Source organism: Ictalurus punctatus, chromosome 2, assembly GCF_001660625.3.
Source record: "Ictalurus punctatus breed USDA103 chromosome 2, Coco_2.0, whole genome shotgun sequence".
NCBI classification, from domain to species: Eukaryota; Metazoa; Chordata; class Actinopteri; order Siluriformes; family Ictaluridae; genus Ictalurus; species Ictalurus punctatus.
In genome coordinates this window covers 28,247,213-28,271,329 of record NC_030417.2, presented here as the reverse complement: position 1 = coordinate 28,271,329, position 24,117 = coordinate 28,247,213, and the positions used below count along the sequence as shown (strand labels likewise).

General features: G+C 36.2%; 3 protein-coding genes across 7 annotated transcripts in view; 2 read left to right on the top strand and 1 right to left on the bottom strand.

Annotated features, from left to right (window-relative positions):
* gas7a (growth arrest-specific 7a) overlaps positions 1–5,614 on the top strand; it is a 44,649-nt gene extending 39,035 nt beyond the window's left edge. For 4 of the 5 annotated variants that reach the window (XM_017461555.3, XM_047149646.2, XM_017461583.3 and 1 more), the window contains one exon: positions 2,033–5,614. In XM_017461555.3, coding sequence (XP_017317044.2) covers positions 2,033–2,146 — 114 coding nt within the window. In that variant the 3' untranslated portion in view covers positions 2,147–5,614. Of the gene's footprint in view, positions 1–506; positions 1,613–2,032 lie in introns of those variants that run through there. The other variant, XM_053674961.1, reaches the window with a different exon arrangement.
* A 70-nt stretch (positions 5,615–5,684) lies between these two features.
* rcvrna (recoverin a) lies at positions 5,685–8,647 on the bottom strand. Its single transcript, XM_017461597.3, has 3 exons — positions 8,118–8,647; positions 7,755–7,866; positions 5,685–7,483 (listed from the first exon to the last, which is right to left on the bottom strand). Exons 1-3 carry the CDS (start codon positions 8,496–8,498, stop codon positions 7,365–7,367), a joined length of 612 nt encoding a protein of 203 aa, XP_017317086.1. The 5' UTR covers positions 8,499–8,647; the 3' UTR covers positions 5,685–7,364.
* A 4,128-nt stretch (positions 8,648–12,775) lies between these two features.
* LOC108275002 (germ cell-specific gene 1-like protein) lies at positions 12,776–19,733 on the top strand. The gene is made up of 6 exons (XM_053677039.1): positions 12,776–13,076; positions 13,235–13,282; positions 14,043–14,195; positions 15,694–15,805; positions 19,557–19,685; positions 19,727–19,733. The coding sequence occupies exons 1-6, from the start codon at positions 12,776–12,778 to the stop codon at positions 19,731–19,733; spliced, it is 750 nt and encodes a 249-aa protein (XP_053533014.1).
* The last annotated feature ends 4,384 nt before the right edge of the window (positions 19,734–24,117 follow it).

Genomic DNA, 24,117 nt, shown 5'->3' with positions numbered 1-24,117 from the left:
GTTCCTGACAAGAATTCAGTCTCTTTACAGCGAGGAGCTCCCCGTTACATATATTGTAATTTCTTTCAACGGAAGACAGATTTCAAGAAAAGAAGGCCACTGGGTGGAGTTTGGGCTTTTCCCCTGAGTGCTGTGAGAGGATGGCCCCGACACCCATTTCTGATGCATCTACCTCCACTATGAATTGCTTGGAGAGGTCATGGTGTTTTACGTTATGTGCAGTGATGAAAGCTTCCTTGAGTTGTGAGAATGCTTGGTCTTCTGAGGGGTTCCACTGCAACTTTTTGGTCCCCTTTTTGAGCAGGGTGGTTAGTGGAGATGCTATACTGCTGAAGCCATGTATGAAGCGTCAATAGAAGTTGGTGAAGCCCAAAAAACACTAACTTTTTAATGGTGGTAGGCACTGACCAGTTCGTTACCACTGCGACCCCCTCTGACCCTATGATGTAGCCCAGGAAAGTCACCTTGTGCGCACATGGAACTCATACTTTTCTCCTTTTACATAGAGCTGATGTTTGAGGAGCTGAGACAGAACCCTCTTGAGGTGCTGGATGTGAGTGGCCTTGTTGGGAGAGTATAACAGGCGATGACATACCAGTGCAATATCAATATTTTATTACCCCATTCAAAAAAATAATTCTTTAAGGGCAGTTTTATCCTTTTTTACGTTTGGGTAATCAGACTGTTATAATTTTACATGGGTGAGATACTGTAAATGCAGAAAATAAATACATACAGTTCAGGAAAATCTGTAGTTTTCAAAACTTTATATAGGAAAAAATGTCAACATTTCAATTTGTGGCCACCATACAAATATTCTCCCTATAATTTCATCATATAGTATCAGGCTCCAATCAGATGCAGCACTTCTTAGTCTAGGCACACATTTCTTATACACAGCTCACTAGTGAGCTAAGGGATTAGACATGATCCAGTTACTGATCCTGTTACTAAAAGGGCATGCTCCACATTTTTCACCCAGGGCTAAATGCTTTAGCAAATCCTGCCTCTTTGCATTTCGGTCACCAGGGTGTCCAAGCCAGGGCTGAATAAACAAGTGTTGTGGACATGAACCAGTGAAAGCTGTTGATTTATTGATGGCTGGCTTCCAAGTATCAGTGTTAGACACAATAATAAATAGAGAGATCTCTGCATTATACCACCACACTTAAGTATTGTGACACTCTCTTGAATGAATGAGTGAGAGTGAATAAGCATTCTGTTTCAATTATATGCAAGTCTGTAGATTAGGTTGTAACACAATGCCACTATCTGTATACATATCTGTTTAGTGCTCTAAATATTCATATTTGTATCTTAAACTCAGATTTAAACCTGAAGTGGGAGTGGCCTAAATCAGAAGGTTTTTTAAAAATTTAATATGATGATATGTCATATATATCTCTGCCTCCAGAAACATTGGAGAACACTGGGGAAAAAACCCAGATGTAGAAATACCAGCACTGTCAGGATGTCATGAATAAACACAGTAAATCCATCATGTAATGTGGTCTTTGTTAGTCTAACAAGATTTCATATTACAGCAATACAACCTCCCATTCACGTGACTTTTTGGTTGTGTTATGTAGGATCCCAGAAGCCTTTCTGCCATGTTTTCTAAAGAAATTTATATATATATATATATATATATATATATATATATATATATATATATATATATATATATATATATATATATACACACACACACACACACACACACACACACACACACACACACACATTATATATATTATATAGTGCACATCTCCTGTTTGTATCTGTATCAATTTAGAACGCATTATCTGTTCAATCTGAATAATGTATATATATATTTGGATACAGCTCTACTGTAGATAAGCCAGGTACAAAATAAAGACCTAGATGTGATCATCAGGTAACAGCAGCTAGAGTAATGATATTTTTACATTGTAGGATGTCCATTTTCCCAAAATAGAATACCATGTTGTAGAGGTAGCATCATTTTGAAAGATGTGTTTCACTAGAGTAATGTCTGACTTGTGTGTTGTAGACCCTGGAGCCGGTGGACCAGCTTCTTCAGAGTGTGGATCCAGCCAAAGACAGAGAGCTGTGGGTGCGGGAGCACAAGACAGGGGATCTGAGACCTGTGGACATGGACATTTAGAGGACATTAACCTTATAATAGAAGACAACCACATCCACACACACACACACACACACACACACACACAAACACATTACACACTTCACCCAAACTATTCAAGTCTGCCTGTCTGTCTGTACAACACTTCATGTTCTCGGCCAAAGCCATACAGCATTGTCCCACTCAAGCCAGCATTTGTATCGTTCGATATCTTTCCATGGGCATACAAATTACAAAGTTATAAAGAGTGGTGATATCATTAATATCAAACAATTTATAGGCAGCATACATTAATCTACTCAGCACTTTGTTTTGCATGAGTATAAATCCACCAGCCTTATTTTACCACATCAACAAGTTGATCAAGGTACATATGCATATACACAATGCAAGCAGTGAAATCTTTTCAAATAAATTACAGTTAACTCCATTCAGGCAACATTCATGTTGCTAATAGAAGCACATACAAATGGCTAAATATGGCAACATTATGGATGCATGCATGAATCAGACCATTATTTCTGTCAAATAATGGTTTTAAAAAGAACTCAGTTGTTTATCGTGTTCAAAAATGCTTTCTACAGGAAAAACTAGCTGCAGTTTGAAAAAGGCAGCAGTTTTAACCTAAGTAACCAGCATGATCTCATTTGTAGAACTTGTGCAGAATAATATTCTATTATAGTGTCATTGTATAGTTACGTTGTTAAATCTGTAATGTAGTAAAAAAAAAAAAAAAAAATACACAATTTATTGCAATGACAACTACAATTAAAGTTTTATTATACAGTATTAATACCCACCTAAATCTACTACATGAACTCTTCTTGACAAAAAAAAAAAAAAAAGGCCTGAACAAAATGCATTAGCTAGGTACGGATATTTTTTAAAAATATTTTTGCAGACTTGTTTTGCAAAGAAGCATGTAGTTCTTTAAAAAAACAAAAAACAAAGGCGGTGATTAATAGTTCTATTTCATCTACAGAATAATATTTATGTAAAAAAAAAAAATTCAGGCCATTGACTGTGTTCATAGAGTATGTGTCTGCAACACTACATTCGTAAACCCAATCATGTAACCTTTCCTAAAGCGAAGCCAAGAAACCTCTTTATGCAGAACATAATCAACTCTGTACAACATCAATTTCATTCTGCTTTCAAGCTCAGCTGGAGAAGTTACTAGAGCTGGTATTAAGGATAAATTTTAGAGTGTACAAACTGCTTTAATTTAAATAAAGAAGAAGCCTTTATTTGTCACATATATATTACAGTACATGTAAATGTACTGTAATGTACAATATATGTGACAGTAAATGTGACCTGATCATTTGTATTATGTACACTCTTAGAATAAAATTTTCTTTAAGGCTTTGTTGTATAATTAAGGGTTCTTTTCTACTACTCTGATAAGGAACCACATAGGATTTTAAGGAGTCACCCAGAAGGACAACAGCAGAGTCCTTAAGGTTTCTAAATCATCTAAGAGTGCATCATGTACACCTTTTAGTGCCTAAAGTTATGTCTTGGAATGTTCATGATATGTTTTCCGTCTGTACATGGGTGTAAATATGTGTGTGTTGTGTTCCTTTTTTTGGTGTCTGCAAATATCATAAGCAAAATACTACCCAAATTCTTGTGCAATGGTGAATTAATGTGGAATTGTTCACATATTGAACCTTGGTTAAACATTTTTATATAAAGACCCATTTGTGGTAGGCAGCTGAACACTGTAGGCTTGAAACCATTTATATATTACATTAGCAAAATGTATTGAATACTAATTTTCTCATCATTTTCACACAGCAGGCCTCATTTATCATGCTGGATATGAACATATTTATTTGTAAATCGTTCACAGGAGCAATTTAGTTTGGGGGAAAAAACATTCATGTCCTACAAGAGCTGATGAGTTCGTATAAATTTATGTATGTAAACCTGGAGGGATTGGCTTCAAATAGTATAAACTGATGGGTTATTTGAAAGAAAGCAATCCAAAATAAATCCATAACTTAAGACAAACAAGACTAGTCATCCAATATAAGATAAACGTAATAGCAGTCTATAAAATGAGGAAGAGTTAGTGTGAGTCTGTTGTAACAGACACACACACTGCAATGGTTGAGCTACATTATTTACAAAATTTTGTGCACACCTCATTTAGGTGCGCTTTCACTACGCAGTATATCATGTTGTTGTTTTCAACCAGGTCACTTATTGCTGATTGGTATTTCTCATCATATACACTTCTAGTACAAAGAAAATCTGCATTACCAAAATGTTTATAAATCTGGTGGGAATTTTTAGTATGGTATGTCCTACAAAAACCCTTACACACAACTTTACTAAAAGATTGATTAATGAGGCCCAATGAAAACTGGGGAAAACTTGGATATGTAACACATAGGATTTGAATAACAGAAAAGCCATTTTAAAACCTTTCTGCTGTTTCTAAATTCATTTTTTAAAATCTTTTTATTAAGCATTTATCAAGTGTGTTTATATATATTGAGGGCCATGTAATAATAACTTACGTAATATTAAGTTAAATGATATATGATGGACATTATTACACTTAGAAATTGTGATAAATACTGGAATAAGTCTATTAAGTAGTCAACAGGAAAGCAGCTGCATGTGTTTACTACATTCATTGTTGTTCTGTGTTAATGTCTTACTGTAAATGTATGTGTAGATATAAATCCATGCAGGGACTCTGAGCAGAATGGGATTGAATGGGGTTGATGTAAATATTGATGTGTCACCTCATGAAAGTAACAAAAGAACTACAAGTTTGAACAGTGTTTGGGGTTGTTTAAATAAATCAAATGGGGCACATGCTCAGGCATTTTCAGGTAGTACACAGAAGCTTTTCTTTTTTTTAAAAGTAAGTTCATTTTCTACCAATTACCATTCCTCTCTTGCTTAACATTGGGTGTAGTTGTTTTAACGTTACGCAGTTTTGCATGTCTAGCATTGTCTATTTCTGTATTACATGTGGCATAACTCAAATACATACAAACATTGTGCATTCAGTGTGTTTAAAAAAAAAAAAAATGTACCATTAAATGTACATGTGTGTGTGTGTAACTAGATGCTTTTTATATGATGCTGTAATTGTTGATTTATTTGCTTTCAAATTAATGGTCCCCATTAATACAACTTGTTTAAGGAAATCATCATGTTTCTGTTTAATATGCCCATAAAATCACCAAAATAAAGAAATAATAACAATAATGTATTTCAACTACATTTTATTTTCCATAACAACAAGAACAGGATCATAGCATCTTTGTCAAACTCTTGTTATTACCTCACATCACCTTAATAACCCAGCCATTGTGATTGGAAAGGACTGATCCCTTTAAGCAGATGAAACGTAGCCGTCCTCCTACAACTCCACCATGTCCAATCAGCTCCAGCAGCTCAACATTCCACCCTTGAAACCAGGCCATGCATTAGCCTAATCCAAAGAACGAAGTAAGCCCACGGTGTATCTCACCATTCCCAAAGCTTTGGGAAAGCAGAGCAGCAACATGCCAAGGATTCGACAGAGAAAAGAAAAGAAAGTTGCACCTGTAATGCAAGGTTTCCACTGTACAGCTGTTACACAACAGTATAATGAGCTATTTCTGATACCAAAATGAATTAGTTCATAAAAAAAAAAAAAAAAAAAAAATTCTAAGTAACTAGACAGAGCACTGGCCCATTTCAAAGCATGGAAAATTCTAGACCGTCTTTATGCAGCATACCTGAACAGTGTATTATTAACTGACTTAAAGGTAAAATATGCACAGGATCAAAGCCTTCATTTTAGCAATAACTGATTGTAACCATGATCAATAAGAAATGACTGACAGCTGTAGCTGAAACATGTAACATATTCGCTAAAGGCAAAAACAAAAGTCAGGTGACTGAATAACTGTAGACTGTAACTGACAGTAACCGTAAGACTGTCTTGCATTTATATAGTGAGTTTCTTAAGTCTATAAAGCCTAGAACATTTTGCCGAACACATATACATATACACCCGGGAAACAGAGCCAACTGAAGTAAAAAGCAAGATAATATATCTATTTAGATATATATCTCATGTCTACTATTAAACAGCTGAGGTTTGAGTTAAATGTTTGAGATACAAGAGATGGTGCCTAATGTGTCCACCCAAATCCATACCACCGCCTTGTGAATGCAGATCCAGAAGAGAGCCAAAGAGCAGTGTTACTTTTGTTGACAGAATAACTAACATTTGTGTCCCTGTGTGTCCCTGATGAAAAAGAAGCCATAAGTAAATCTAAATCTTCCATTGTATTCAAAATCTAAGATGAAATGTGAGGACATTTTCCTCAACAAATAAAAACAAGATGAAAATGTCAGTAATGGTTGATTTGACAAAAGGTAATCCCCACTCCAACACCACCACCATCATCACCAGAAACCTCCCACCATGTGTTTGAACATGGAAATAAATTGATACACTTGGTTAGTGGGCAGACAAGAGAAGATGTGGTCATGCACACTGCTCTGTAAATGGCTCTTCTGATTGGTGCATGAATACAATCCAGTATTCCTTTCAAGATGAAATGAGAATTAATCCATATACCTTTTGGAAAACCTAAAAACTACATTTGAGGGGAAAAAATATGGGAGAAACTGAAAAAAACCCAACCGTATTTATTGGCTACACTACTTAGTTGTAGTTGGCTAAAATTTTAGTTTTTCATCAATTAAAATTAGCAAAAAAACCAATCGACTCAATACGATTAAAAAGTGTTTTGTTTTTGTCAATAGAAAAAGATTCAAACAAATACAAATTAACTGGCAAAATTAAAACTACCAGTGGCTCATGAGAGTTTGCCTGGATTGACCTTCAGATTTTAAGAGGATTGATTATGCGAGAGGGATTGCTAACCTGAGCCTAATTGCATTCTCATTACCTTAACTTTACCCCAAATTCTTGTTATTATAAACAAATAAAGCAAATAATTGCATGATAGATGCTTACATAATGTATCTGAATTGAAAGTAGAGAACATGCATTGTCATACAATTGTTCAAAGGAGCTTGTATAGTTGTGCAATAGGAATACAGATGGTTGGTCATGGCTCTGCGGTATTAAATTAGACAATACACATACACACGCAGATGGTCCTCTTGAGCAAAGGAGTGCCGGAGTGGCATAGGAGTTTAGCTGTGTAAACAGGAAATAAGCAGAGTACAGTCTTAGGAGAAAGCGGTGTGAAAGTTATGGTTTCTTCTCCTTCAGTTTGTCCTGTATCTTCTTTGGCTCATCAAACTGTATCAACCTCAAAATGTCTTTGTTGTCCATCACTCCCTGAATGAACTCGCCCTCTGCGATCTTATCTGCAAAGCCATTGAGACATTGTGAGAACATGATATTTTCGTTTCTTGCTAATATTCCCCAAAACAATATCCCTCTCAAGTCGTTTGAAAGGTCTTCTTGAAATTTTTTTGAATGTGAAACACTTTGTTGTAAACTTGTTAACAGTGTTTAATGCTTCTCCCACAGTGACAAAAAATAGATATATAAAATTTACCATAATGTAATAATTATTTTTGGTGTCATTCAGTCCTACAATATATTTTTTTATTTGGCCATACAAATTGTAATTACCATTTTCTTTCTTTTGGAAAAAGCTCCATATTTTGTCTGCTCTCTTTTCTGGTGTGTTCTCATCCTCTGGAAGTTTTGTCTGGTCTTCAACAGGAATCATATTGAAAATTGCCTAGATTCAGGCAGAATCAAGAACGAACACAACTATTATTCGAAATAAATTAATTCATAGATGCATTAACTCAACCTAGATGCTAAAGACTTAAGTGTGTAAGAGGCATAATCCATTATACGATCATTCAAAAATGTAGCCAAAATGAATAGTAAAAGTAATAGTAAATGTATAAGGTAAAATATATTTATACACTGTAGTCAGCTTAGACTAAAGCAAGATACATCTATACTATGTACACACATACACACCTTTACAATCTCCTGAACTTCATTTATGCTGATGGTTCCATTGCCATCAACATCATACAGAGCAAAAGCCCACTCGAGCTTGTGCATAGTTTTGCCTGAGGAGGTTAAATGCAGTGCAATTATGTACTCCTTAAAGTCCAGCATGCCATCAGCATTGAGGTCAAAGCTACGGAAAACATGTCGTGCATACGCGGTGGGGTCAGCGTCAGGAAAGAAGCTTGCATAGATGCCCTCAAACTGCTCTTTAGTAATGCGCCCACTAGGACACTCTTTCAGGAAGGTGGTGTACCAGGCACTGAGCTCAGCCTCACTGTATTTGGTGTTCATTTTTAGATCCTCCAGAATCTCCTTGGACAAAGCGCTGCTCTTGCTGTTTCCCATGTTGTATTTTAAACTTAAATCACCACTTTCTCTTTCTCCTGCTTTTGCTTTCTAGTATCAGCTCTGGTGGTTCTGGCTGAATACCCAACTAGCTCTATGTGTAAATCTTCTTGGCTTGCTCTACCTGACAACTCCAACTCAGCTACGTGCTTGATGGGATTATGGATATCTGTTTTTATACCCAGGCAGGCTCTCTGACAGATTACTTAGCTACGTCAGACAACTCTGACATCTTAAATGGCAGAGCAATTGTTTACCACAGTGTATCATCAGCTTTTTCCCCAGTATTACCCAACTAATTTTCAACACTGGTGCATATAGTTCATAATTGGACTCATAACTGAAGCCATCTTATGAAGCCATTGTTTCTGTTAGTTACCATCGTTCAGCTCCACAGTTATTCCCACTATTTTGGTTTTAGTTGGGGTTAGAGTTACAGCAGTCCCGTGTGTTTCATTTCATTTGTCTAATCTGTGAAGCAATGATTTCCCTGTAATTACATTCTTGAGATTGTGTTAAGCCATACAGTATGCGTTGGTGTTAACCTGCGTTATAGCACTGATTTATTAAAGGCTGTTAGAAAAGATGCACTGGCAACAGGCAAATTGAAGCAGGGCTATATCCATATTTGGAAAAATATTTTGCAGAATGCTTGAAATTATTATTATTTTTTAATGTTGGATGCATGGAAAGCAGATAAATGTCAGTATGTAGACACTATGTGACTCTTTGTTTGTAAGCAACAGCAAGCAGGGGCCCCCTCCAAGCCCTCCAAGGGGGCCTAGCCCTAATTATAATCCAGGTCTGGTTTATAGTCACAGTGGACAGAAAAGTTAAGCAAGGCTAGAAAAATATAAATGATCTGTAATTGGATTCAAGTAACAGAATGTTAAGTGCAAAATAAACTAAGGCAATAATAATGGAAAAGAATCCCACATTCTACAACCCCAATTACAAAAAAGTTGGGACACTGTGTAAAATGTAAATAAATGTACATAAAAACAGAATGCAATGATTTGCAAATCTCATGAACACATTTACATTACATTTTACATTTATTCACTTAGCAGACGCTTTTATCCAAAGCAACTTACAAATGAGAAAGATACAAGCAAAGCGATATCATGCAGATAACAATACAATAAGTGCTACCATACGAGATCCATTAATTGAATTCCAGAAGAAGCAAAGTGTAGAGTAGAGGTGTAAGTGCAATTTTTTTTTATTTTTTTTTTTTTATTGAGTTTGTTAGGTGTTCATTGAAGAGGTGGGTCTTTAGTTGTTTTTTGAAGATGGTGAGAGATTCTGCAGTCCGGATTGATATTGGAAGTGCATTCCACCACTGAGGAACAGTTAGTGTGAAGGTTTTGGAAAGGGACCTAGCGCCACGCCGAGTTGGAACTGCTAAACGTCGGTCGCTAAACACATGTTATTCATAATAGAGAATAGAATACATCAAATGTTTCAACTGAGTAAATATAACATTTTAAGAAAAAATTTGTTAATTTTGAATTTGATGGCCGAAACACGTCTCAAAAATGTTGGGATGGAGCAACAAAAGGCTGGAAAAGTAAGTGTTACTAAAAAGAAACAGCTGGAGGTTACTTGGCAACAGGTCAGTAAGATGATTTGGTATAAAAAGAGTATGTTAGAGAGGCAGAGTCTTTCAGAAGTAAAGGTGGGCAGAAGTTCACCAATCTGCAAAAAACTGCATCTATAATTTGTGTAACATTTTCAGAATAATGTTCATCAAATGTAAAATTGCAAAGACTATGAATATCTCATCATCTACATAATATTATTATATCTATATTATATATAGATAATATAATCTCTATGTGCAAGGGACAAAGGTGAAAATCAATATTGCATACCAATGATCTTCGGGACCTCAGGCAGCACTGCATTAAAACAGGTACGATTCTGTAATGGAAATCACTGCATGGGCTCACAAACACCTCCAGAATTCACTGTTTGTGAACAGAGTTCATCGTGCTCTCCACAAATGCTGATTAAAGCTCGATCATGCAAAGAAGCTATATGTGAACATGAGCCAGAAACACCACTGTCTTCTCTGGGCCAAAGCTCATTTAAAATGGACTGAAGCGAAGTGGAAATCTGTTCTGTGGTCAGATGAATCGAAATTTGAAATTCTTTTTGGAAACCATGAATGCTGCATCCTCTAAACTAAAGAGGACTAAAGAGGAGAGGGACCATCAGGCTTTTTACCAGCATTCAGTTCAAAAGCCTGCATGTCTGATGGTATGGGGGTGTATTAGTACCTATGGAATGGGCAGCTTACACATCTGGAAAGGCACCATCAATGCTGAAAGGTATATACAGGTTTTAGAGCAACATATGCTTCCATCCAGATTCCATCCCATCTTTACTTCTGAAAGACTCTGCCTCTCTAAAATACCCTTTTTATACCCAATAATGTTACAGATCTGTTGCCAATTAACCTCCAGCTGTTTCTTTTTAGTAACACTTACTTTTCCAGCCTTTTGTTGCCCCCATCCCAACGATTTTTGAGATGTGTTGCAGCAATCAAATTCAAAATTACCTTATTTTTTTCATTAAAATGGTACATTTCATCAGTTTAAACATTTGGTATGTTTTCTATGTTCTATTGTGAATAACGTGGGTTTATGAGATTTGCAAATCAGTGCATTCTGTTTTTATTTACATTTTACACAGTGTCACAACTTTTTTGGAATTGAGGTTTTACTTGTACACCTTCTATGGGTACAAAAATGTGTCCGTTATTGCTGTTTACACCAAAACCCCATAAAAGGCTTTGTTCATTAATTAGTTTAATCTGCTTTACACTGAAACTAATAGGAAACATATGTAGTTATGTGAGTAACAATCGAAGAACCATGAATGTAATGGCATAGTTTGACTAGTAAACTGGAAATGTAAAAGAAGGCCCAAAAGTAACCATAATATGTATGTCTTATGTCATTAGAATGGTTGAAATGGTTTACGCCACAGCACTTTTGATTTATTATTTTTATTTTATTTTGAATAACCATAACAAACTGAGAACCTTAGAGATAAATTGCTTCTGGCATTGGGGGATTTAAACAATGCAGTCTGACCAGACATCTGATAGGGTGAAATGATGTTGCTTGTGCAAAAGGTGGACCAGTTGATTGCATGACCTTGTCCAGAAAGGCAAAATCCCAGTGCTTGCTCTAATTAAATAAATGCTATTTACGTAATATTTCATACTATACAGTACTTATACATAATTTTAACACTTGGATGAATATTTCTACACTAAATTAGGCACCCTATTCCGTGGTAATTCTTTAAATAAAGTGAAATATATATATCATTTTATATCCTTCTCCTAACTTTGTCCCAGAGTCCTGCTGAAAGCACCTTTCCAACCATGGTGTATTCCTTGTGTTGCCATGCACTACTAGCAATGGAATCATCACGGAACAGCCGGTTTTCTTATGAAGTAAACAAAACCACTGCAGTTGATGTCAGGTGGGGAGCAATTAGCATGGTGTATGATCTGGGAAGTGACTGGTTGTACCTGAGCACGTTTATAATAGTTACTCTAAGGAGCTGATCACTTATCCAAACCAGGTATTTCACTAATTAAATTTTAATGATTGTTCAGAATTTTTTAAAATTTATATAATGTGTAAATACAGCTGGCAAAAGTTAGATTTAATTTATTTTAATTTCCAGGGTATAATGTGACAAAAGGTAAGGATTTTGACATGGTATGATTTTCTACAGGCACTGTACTATATGCACATATTAGTCTTTACTTAATGATTAACAGAATTATCTAATTTCTTTTTTTATCTTTGTCACTACATCCTATTAAAAATTCAATAATTCAAAGAATGGCACAGAATGCACAAGTCCCAAGCTGAATGCTAGGAAGAGCCATGCACCAGATTGGGGAGTAATCTGACTGATAATCTTTTATATCACTGTGCTGAAATATACTATGGCTTTAGATAGAACATGATATAACCTGAGTGCTTACATGTACTTTTTTTTTGCCGTGAACAGTAAGTGATTTTAACAGAAGGGTGGGTGGATACAAAAAGGGAGAACTATATGCAGAATAAAAGAGCTCACAAAGAGGATGAGAGAGTTTGAAAAAAGATGCTGATGCTTTGGCTCTGCAAAATACTTGCTATGCTGAATGTCTCATCTAAAATGCATCTACAAAGACACACATGTTTGAAGAGAGGAATCATTCAGTCAAAGGACATATGAGATTAATTGACTCAAGCCAGAAAGAAGCCATGAAACTTCAAAACGGTCCAAGAGCCACACTGGCCTTCACCTTAAACTGCTTGGCCTTCACTTTGGCCGTGTCTGCTGTAACAACCAGCTACTGGTGTTCTGGGACCAGGAAGATAGTGAAGCCCTTGTGCACAGGCCCAGAAAAAGTCAAGCAGAACTACTGCATCCACTTCAATAGCTCTGATGCGAACAACACACATCTGGTGCAGTACATTTACGAGACTGGAGAGGAAAAGTTCATACTGAAAAAATTCCACACAGGCATTTGGTTCACATGTGAACAGGCTGTTGATCTATTAGGTAAGTATGAGATCTTAGGTCAAAGTTCTTGTACAGTTTTAGTTGGTGTAGAGAGTACACTGTGAAATGAAGATACTGTGAAAACTGACAATATGATGCATTTTATTTTGAAGTGTTTATAATATTATATTCTGAACAAAATTTTTCTTTGTTTACAGGATTTACCTGTAGAGCGTTTTTAGAGATTTCACCCAATCATGAAAGAGGTGAGTGAGTAACAGGTGTCACTTATTTCAAATAATAGTGCAAATATATAATTTTATTACAAACCAGGATTTAAGGGGAACTGAACTTCCCTACCTACTTATTGGTTCCTCTAAAAAATATTATTTTTGTATATAATGCATATACTTTGGAGAATTACATTCATTAAATTTTATTACGACTTGTGAATGCTTTCTTGCCACTATTATTTCAGTCGTGTAAACAGCAGCTAGATCTAGTGCTAGAAACTCTGTTGCCCTGTACATACAGCAATTATATCCTAACTATAATTTTTTTTTTTTTTTTTTTAAATTAAGATCCTCAGTTTATGCAGACCACTTCTCCTGTGTGTAATTATACAATCTAAAAAGCCTGTATAACTTTTGTCACTATGGGGATAGAATTGTCAATAGAACTGCTGTCAATGTCAAAACTTATAATCTATGCCTAAAAATATATTTTAGTATTTCAAAAAAGGCAATGCAAGTATTTTTTTGGTGAACTTCAGTTTTCACTATAAAATTCATACGATCCTTTTCCTCCAATCTACTTTTCTTGGTTAAATCAAAACAACGTTATGTACTTTAAATGGTTTGGTACACCTGGAATGGTTTTCAGATATCCAGTTCAGGTTTTGTACTAATAATTACAACAAAAAATAATCTAAAGTAAAAGCAAGCAAGCTGAAGAAGGCTATGATCATCTGTAAAAGGCTACTGTTACATTGCTGAAATCATCAAATTTCCATTCTCTCTCTTCCAGGAGTGTTATGGCTGTGTATTATTGGTGAATGTTTGTACATCACTTTGCTGTTTATTGGAGTCTCACTCATGGCAGTGGAGATGTGTCACTGCTGTAATACAATGAACCGACTCAAGCTGAATGCTTTTGCAGCCCTGTTCACTGCACTTTCAGGTATCAGCCCACACTAAGAGTAAATAAAAACGAGTCACATACTTGAGTATTAACATAGCACCACTGCATACACCAGAGTAAGCAACCAACCCAATTGGCAGCTCTTAAATCACCGATCAGCTTTGTCTCATGACATTTCTCCTCAACATCCTGTCATAGATGAGAGTTTTCTAGGCTCAAGCCCCAACAATACCAAACAGGAGGCTCCTCAAGAAAGGTTTAGATCCCACACACCAAAGTAAGCAAAAGGAGAATTCTGTAATTGGAGCAGAGATACTAATTATAAACAAAAAGGCTCACACACCATATCTGTACTACTTTGCATATTATGGTAGCACATTTACTTAGTCACATGTCAATTATGTAATTGTTACAAAAATAAAGGAGTAATTGTAGCAGTAACATGTCAGTAAAAGAATTGGGGGGGGGGGGGGGTTGACTATCCATACATTGCACGTTAACTCTCATTTAATTAATAAATTATTTACAGATTATTTGACTATTTCTGATATAAATGTTGTGACATCTTCTGGGGATAAATATCAAACAAATAAATTCCATAAATCTCACTCAATATCGCTCAAAAACCTATATGATTTAATTATTAGAGATATTAACTAATATCCCCCATTAAAATAAAGGAGTTCTACTGAAGTGTTTCTCCTCAGCTACTTTAATTACTTGTTCCAGTTTATTTCTAAAGTTTATTTCCAGTAGAATTTCTAAAAAATATATATAAATAAATAAATAAATAAATAAATAAATAAAAACAGCCATCCGGCATGTGTCAGCCCTGAAGCATCGCTGATCATATTCCATTTCATCAAGCACCGTAAAAAAAAAAAACAGGGCCGGGGCTTAAGCCTGGCTGGAGTTTTACTGCAACTTTAACACAGACAGTCACAGAGGCTAAAGCACTGCTCACATGGCAGGCAGGAGATCCTCTGACTGGAACTAAAGGGAGAGGATTACGCAATGCCCCCTGGTCCAGCTGCTCCACATGCTAGCCTGTTAGCCTGACTAACACTGAGCACCTACTGATGCAGCACAGAATGAGCAGCACAGCTATGGATATGGATTTTTAAAAAGATGTTCATTAAACCAATGCATGACAAAATGGAGAATAAATATATTTTACATAAAAGCACATAATTAAACAAGGTGTTGAGGCATGAAGTTCACATGAAGAAAGCTTTAAATCAGGGAGCAATTTTGGTCTAAACCTGCTGTCTGAGCTAAAGATGCAGGGATTTCATTGTTTGGGATGTAATCAGATCAGAGTGGGGGCAGTGGTTTTAGCAGAGATCTACATTTTCTCCCACTCACTATAATTTGTATCATTGCTAAATGAAACAATTGAATCTTAATCAAATCAAATACTCATTTTACACTGTTAGAGACAAGTTTTTCTTTAACACTGAACAACACTGCACCCTTGTGGTGTGCACTATGATCACCGTAAACACTGCAGTACATTGCCTGTGTTTTTGTTTGACAGGTCTTATAGGCATGGTAGCACATATGATGTTCACCACAGCCTTTCAGCTTGCAGTCCTTATGGGTCCAGAGAACTGGAAACCCAAAACCTGGGACTACAGCTGGTCCTATCTGTGAGTAAAATCTGTTTATGAGAAGGATGCTGGTTCATAATTTTTATATTTTTGAATGTATGCATGACTCTAAATTCAAATTGATAATTGCTTTGTGGGCATTAAAAAAACAACCAAAGTCAAGCAAATCCAAACCAACAAATAATGTTAAAAAAAAAAAAAAAAAAAAAAAAAGTTATAAAAGTCACATTACTTAAGGCAATGTTCACAGGGCTACACTAACACAAATCATTTATGACAACGGAGGTAAACATGCATAAACATTTATAAAAAGGTACATATAAACAAATGTTACCTGCTTTTGTCAAATTTGAAGTCAAGTTAACCTAACACCTGAATCATGTGACATAGATGTTTGTTGACAATGTTTTAGGATATTTCCCAGGCTGATTTATATAAGAACACTCAACTTACAGTGGATAAAAGCATTGCAAAAACCCCATTTCCACCATCAGGGCAATAATCAAGTCTCATCCAAAAACAAACTCAACCATCTTCAGTTTGCCAGACACTACTGGAACTTCAAATGGGATCGGGTTCTATGGTCAGGTGAAACCAAAATAGAGCTTTTTAGCAATAAACACCAGAGGTGGTTTTAGCACAGCAGGGAGGTAGCCATATGGAAAAGTACCTCGGTTAAATATGGTGGTGGCTCTAATGTTTTGGGGCTGTTTTTCTGCCAGAGGACCTGGACATTTTCTTAGAATACATGGCAACATGAACTGATTAAATGAAAGGCATTAAATGAAAACCTGACTGCCTCTGCCAGAAAGCTTAAAATGGGCCGTGGTTGGATCTTCCAGCAGGACAATGATCCAAAACATACATCAGTATCAGCACAAAAATGGTTTACTGACCACGAAATCAAGGTCCTGCCATGCCATCCCAGTCCCCTGACTTGAAACCCATAGAAAACCTGCAAGGTTAATTGAACAGGAGAGTCCACCGGAGTGGACCTTGAAATTTGCAGGATCTGGAGAGATTCTGTATGGAGGAATGGTCTCAGATCCCTTGCCATGTATTCTCCAACCTCATCAGGCTTTATAGAAGAAGACTCAGAGCTGTCATCTTGGCAAAGGGAGGTGGCACAAAGTACTGACTAAAAGGGTGCCAATAATTGCTGCACACCTATATTTAACATATATATTGGATAAACCAATGTTGTTTTTGCAATTGTTTGACATCCATGAATTTTTTGAACAAAAAGGTTATTTAAAAAAAAAAAAAAAAAAAAAAAAAAAAAGATTTTTCACAGCCTTCTTTGCTCTTTTTTTTTTTTTTTTTTTTTACCAAGGGTGCCAATATTAGTTGAGGGCATTAATTTTATATGTGGGTGAGAAATAAAGGTTAAAAAGACAGGGTTTGGGCATGATTGAGGCACTTTGGGGAAAACAGCTTCAAGCAGGACTCAAAACAAGCATTTTACACACTTTGGAGGGATGCACTGTACCACTTTGACTGGCTACAGGTGGGACAGGCATTGCTATCACACAGAGGCAGGAAAAACCAAACAAGAGACACCAAAAATTAATCTTTTTTTTACTAAGCCAGGACAAAATTTAAAATTGGGAATAGGCTCCTACTACAGGCTTTAGCTGGACAGTTAATCATTCGACACTGAGCCCGGAATCTTCTCCATCAGAAAAACATTTAAAAACATACTTCCAAATAAACTGTTTCCATGCATTTGACCCTCGGTTCAGCTAGCAGCAGAGTTTTATTTTATGGACCCTGTGGTAACTTAGTCAATGTATGACATGATCAGAAAAAGTTGGATTTATCAAAACTTGCCTGAGGTGTTCATAGAATTACCAGACAAACTTTTCTAACTAGGTTAGTTTGGTGTCAAATGCCAAAGTGGAGGCACACCCAAGTCATCATTGTATGGGTTTAGCTGCTACAGTGCCACGTCAAGTACGTTAACTGTCATTATGCTCGGCACATATCACATTCACATAACTAGGAACTCGTATAGAGATTTACACACCTTGTTCTCCTCAGCATTTATAAGAATTTTCCCCTCACACTGATTGTGTTAGCTGGCGTTTGTCAGAATTTAGAGCAGTCAGCTAATAAGACAATTATTTCCATGTATTTTCCTGTAAACCCTGTCTGTCTCACCTCCATTCACTGAAGATATAAAATTACAACACTGCCATCTTTTACTGACATTCAGTTACATAGTGCCAAACCACTCTAAGTGGAGAATTATTCGAAGCAAAATAAAAAATCGTCTGGCTACAGCCAAGAAAAGCCAGGTTACACCTCTGACTCCCACAACTTAGAAAACAAATGGTTACATTTTTAGCTTTCTCTTTGTCTTGTATCTTTGACTAGGGTTATTTTCTCCTTCCTGGCCAAATCTTAACTCGCCATAATAGTCTTTTCTGTTCCTTTCATAACTCTTATTATCATGAAGGTTTTTTTTTTTTTAATATTATTATTTTATTTATTTATTTTTAATTTGCCCTTACCTCAGGCCCGGCCCAACCAGTCACGCCTCTACAAAGGCGCGACGAAAAGCTGTGGCAAACGCTGGCTTTAAGTATCCAGCCTGGCAGGTGTAGGTAATCCGGGTTCATTAGCCTGGAGAATTCTAGACAAGTGCTCTCACTGCGCGCTGCTGCCGCCCTCTGCTGGCTGCTGGCGGTGTTGCGTGGCGTCTTACATCTTAAGTCCTCTTAATTCTTCAGAAATCTACAAAAATATATATATATATATATATATATATATATATATATATATATATATATATATATATATATATATATATATATATATATATATATATCCCATTAAATTGTTCCAATAAAACATGTACAAGTTGTGATTGCATAAGTATTCACTCCCGTTACTGCGAAACCCTTAAAATAGTACGTTTGAAAAGAGATATGACACCAGAACACATTTTGCAGGTAGCTGAGTTCATTGCTCTATTTTGCCCCCTAGTGGAATAAGTAGTGTATTTTCTAATTTGGCTTGTCCCAACCTGCAAGCCATAAATTTGTGACTTTTGATCTACAGTGTCTCTGAAACTCACTACCTGGTGGTAAAATCAACATGGCCTGGGGTATAAGGAAGTTTTACCAGTGACAGTTATTACACAAAAGAACTGAATTATACATACAAGATTTTTTTTAGTGGTTAGCACATTTGCCTCACACCTCTGGGGTTGGGGGTTTGGATCCCTGAATCTGAAACATTAATTAGCTGTTTAAAACTGTCATGCTGCCTCTTAAATGAGCCAGACAAAGTACACTTGGAAAGATTAATACATTTTGGCAGTCACCACAAGCCTTCTGGTCAACCTCAGTTTGAATGTGGTTGATTGGTAGTCTATCTTCTTTTTATTTATTTATTTAATTTTAAGAGTCCCTGCTCAGCTTGCATGGTGCCTGGGAAAGAAGGATAACCAAATTCAATATGGTACAGCTTGTGTGGCATTGGAAATAGTGATACTGAGTCAACAAAATGTTATTACACACACACACACACACACACACACACACACACACACACACACACACACACACACACAAACTGATTAAAAGTCTTATGTTGTCCTGACATCAAAATTTGCAAAAGCAGTCATTATTAGAGTTGACTCCTGTTGGAATAAGCCTTTATAAATATAGGCTTATCACTTATGTGGTACCCCCTTTTTATTATTCGGCTAACATTAAACCTTGAAATTATATAACTCCAGACCATTTAATAAATGGTGATTTTGTACATTCTCCCACTCCTCCAGTTTGGCCTGGGCCTCCTTTGCTACCTGCATGGCCTCAGCCGTCACTGCCCTCAACCACTACACCAAAACCATGATCCAGTTCAAGTTCAAGCGAAGGAACATTGAAAACAACCTGGAGCTCCTGGGACTGCATATGCCTGTAGGATTATGGAATACATACCTGAGCTCAGGCTTTGATCCTGCAGACCAGCACATTTCCTTTGAAGTGAATGGCACCAGACAACTTTATTCTTCATCCCAAGACACTGCAACACTGCACTCACAGGGTGAAGAGTACTGCTGAGGCCAAGTACACAGTCAGTGAAGTCTTGCTTTAAAAAAAAAAAAAAAAAAAAAAAAAAAAAAGGGGGGGGGGGGGGGGGGGGGGAGTAAAAAAGAAAGTAACCAGCTATGTGTCATTTAGTACTTGAGTACATGGCTCAAGTACATGTAATGGTAATTGTTTAGTATAATTATATCAGAGTAGTTTTAATTACTCTCGAGTATTTTAAACGTAAAATATTAAACTGTTACATTTTTTAATCACAATTACAGAAAATAAAATAATAATAATAATAATAATAATAATAATAATAATAATAATAATAATAATAATAATAATACATTTAACTCCAGAAGACTGTAAGCTAAGAATGTGCAAATTTTAAATAGTTCCATTTCAAGAGCCCATCACAATAAAACAGTTCAATGCTGAAAGTCAACACCTCAGCTGCCAAATGCTTAGTCAGCAGCAGCAATGTCTTGCAATGACAGTGGAGACAGATGAGCATTCCTGGCCCAGTTGATTAGGAATCTTCAGAGGAAGCAGCATGATCTTTATCTGCAAAATATACAAGCCATAACCAGTGGAGATACTGGCATTTCACAACTCACCATTCAACCTGCACAAAGATGTACAGGTAAACCATTAGCTAGTTGAGTGAGCTAGATTAGTTAGCCCGATCTTTTGATGTTTTACAGTTTAAATCCATCTAAGCTGCTGAAATCCCAACAGCTTTTGGCTAAATTATCTAGAAAGCTAATGTTAGCTTCACCCCCCAACAGGTTTATACATACTGTTGATAATCAATTTGCTGTTCATTCAGCATAGCTCACTTGGTAAGTTCAAATAAAAATAAAATAGAAAATTGAACATTTTTGGATTATTTGTGTCAATTGTAAACATAAAAGAGTAATTTGTAATTTGTCAATGTTTCATACTCCTTCCACCACAGTTTCCTCCCCATGTGTATCTCAGTTTATTAGACTTTAAAACCAGTGACTGTTGCAAACAAAACTAGATCGATCTGTCTTTGTATTAGATATGTCTGCCTAGTGTAAGTGGATGCTGTGAGACTGTAAAGGTGTTCCCAGGGTTACAATGACAAATACCGTGATTACAATGATATATTCAACAGCATGGCTCTGATAATAGTTACATAATAATAGTTGTAACATAAATGATAGGTTTATATCAATGTGCTTGTTATAATGCGTTGTTCATTCCTATAGTAAAAGTTCATTTATATAATCTAAGCCTAATTATAAACAGATTAAAGATGTGTTGTTTAACCATGAATATGTACAATTGTTGATAAAGTGAGGTTTTCTTTAAGGAGACATTTAACATTTACTGTATGGAACGAGTCATACAGTTAACGGGACATGCTATGATACACTCATCATCTTTCCCATTCTCTGTTTGTTCTGCCTGAGTTCATACTGCTATCTATTCCAGCACAGAGATATGCCCTTAGGTGTTCTTCATGCAAGCTCATTATGTGGGCAGATGGAAAACTTTGTGCCTACTATGTATCAGAACAGACCTATTGTCCTAGATGAATGGGTCACTGTGACACAGCACACCCCACATCTTGAGATTTTGGGTTTGGCCCTGGAGAGAGATCCAAGCATACTGCGGTGTTCACAAGGGGTCAGATGCACTCTTGAATGTACCCACTCCGTCTATGCTCCAGATGTGTTCAGAGAAGTGGAAAGTGTTTCATGGTGGTGTGAAACATTAGGCATAAAACAGCTAAAATTCCACAAGCAAGCACATTTGCAGTTTGCTAAGTTGCAAAGTAAAATTTATAGTGACCAATGAAATAAAATAAAATAAAATAATGCTAAAACATGCAGTGTGCATCAAGCCGTGAAGTACATATATTGTACAGTATGTTTATTGTAGAAAAAGAGCAGTTACTTACCAATCACAGTCAGCTTTGTTCCTTGGACGAATACCACGGTGATACATTTTGTATCCTCACCAGTACAAAAACCCTCCCCTAGTTTCCGTAATGTTTGTAGAAGAACTGAAACATCCTCCAGACTTTAGCTTAATTACTGGTTATGTTCAGCATACGCTTCAAAACTAATTAAATTAAAGTCCTATATCACAATGTTCTGTTAATAAGCCCAGTTGAAAGAAATGTGTTATTGATAACCATTTTTATCATCCAGCTGAGAAATGTGATCATTGTAAAGCAGAAGTGATTGTAAGCAGTGAGCTGGTTATTGTTATGATGTGAATCATTGTGATACACTGCAGAGTCCTCCACCTTCACAGTATTTATTATGAGGTTGTAATCAATTTTAGATGAACTCCTAGATGTAAATTTGTATGAAGAGAAGCCAGATCCATATTTAGGAGTGCTCCAGATATAATAATGTCTTAACATGTCTTAACTGGGGAGCTCTTCCTGGATCTGCTTATGCAGTAGCAGTTACCGCTTGCATCATCATCTCTTACAACACTGCACACAAATGTGGCAGTGTCTCCCTTATTCACGGTAAGTGACACAGGTGTCGGGGTGACAACCTTCTGGTATTTAACGTCTATGAAGAAAAAGTACAAAATGTCACCACAACAAAACCAACAAGAAACGGAGACTACCTGTAATAACGTGAATACAGAATGGCATTTCAGAGGTCTGTACCAGATAAAACGAAAATGAACTCCTGAAGCCTTGCATGCATGATGCTAATGTGTGTAGGGTCCAAATATTTCAAACACGAACACAGACATGGAGCGAGGGGAAGATGGAGACAGAATGATATATATGGTGGGGGTGGAACAGCTGTAGTGACGCTTTCAGATAACCAATCACATCATTGAGCAAAAACCAATCACACAGGTTTTACAAATAGTGTCAGAGGGCTAAAGCAACACAATATCTGAAGAATTGCAGGATGTTCAGACATTCTTAATAGAACTGAATGCAATTTTTAATCAATCGTACCCATTTGGTTAGTGAGACTTGGACTTTGTATTAATCCTGTACACACACTATTTAAAAAAAAACCTTCCACGTACCTTGCACTTGCAACATAATACTAAAGTACTTAAAATAATGTTATCATGTTCTGATTGACTGCAATTATATAATTTTCATAAAGCTGAAATGACACAGTTGGCAGCAGTAGGTGTATCCTGACTGAGAGAGGAGGTGCTCATCCTAATTATGGGTCTGAGACATCTCTTGGAAAAATTTCCACACCAGTGCATCTCTTTCTGCGTTCTCACCACTTCTACAATAAACGTAATCTACTGTAATTTGGTATAAATGTACGCTACATTTTACGTTCATTTACTGTACAATGTACACTTAAATAATCAAAACATTTCAAATTTAATTTCCAGTCCAATTAAGTTGATTACTGCGCTTGTATACATGCACTACAAGTGTTCATTGATTTTAACTGTCACAGCTTGTGCCATGTTTTTCTTCTTCAGATGTGAATAAACAAACATTTTTTGTCACCTTTTTTCATGATAAATCACTTCTATGTGTCTTCTATTTCTGTACTTTTATCCATTCTTAGTTGCTACAGCTTTCCATTAAAATTACTTTATTTGGGAACACGTCCTTCATGGCCATCCTCAGCATTTCTACTCAGTCTGACTGTCAGGTATGTCACTACTAATAAAATACCAGCAATTACCACATTTGTGTGAAATTATCTTGAGACTCATTAGGTCTTAGCCTAAAGATTATTCACAGAGATATATACTATAAATTCACCTTCTTTATCACACTTACCTTGACAGTAATCAGTGACTCAAGCCTCTAGTCAATATTTAATCATATTGATGTATGAGGCTGAATAAATTAATGAGTTTATGAGGCTGAGAAAACATTTTCTTTCCTTCTGTCTCTTCCCAATGTTATTCTTTATTCATCACTACTCTGTAATGACTCAACTGGTGACCGAGGACCTGACCTCCTCAGCAACAAGCTAGTGGACCTCTGCAAAACACTCAACTGGCTCAAATGCTGAAAAAATAAAAAACCCACAAAATAATGAACACATATAATGAGTAATATTTTGCCCCGAAACATATAAGGACATAATATAAAATAAATTCATTTGAACTCAATATTTTTTCAAATATTACTTTCTCAAGTGGTGCATTTTTTTCTAGACAGCAACTTCATTTAAAGTGATCAACACCCCTGAAATATTTGGTATCATATTACAGAGCAAGGTCAGAAGATCTTACACTCTTCCATGCAGAACATTTCAAGATCATTTATATTCGTAGGTTTGCGCTTGTGGTCTGATCTCTGGGATTCGGACCACA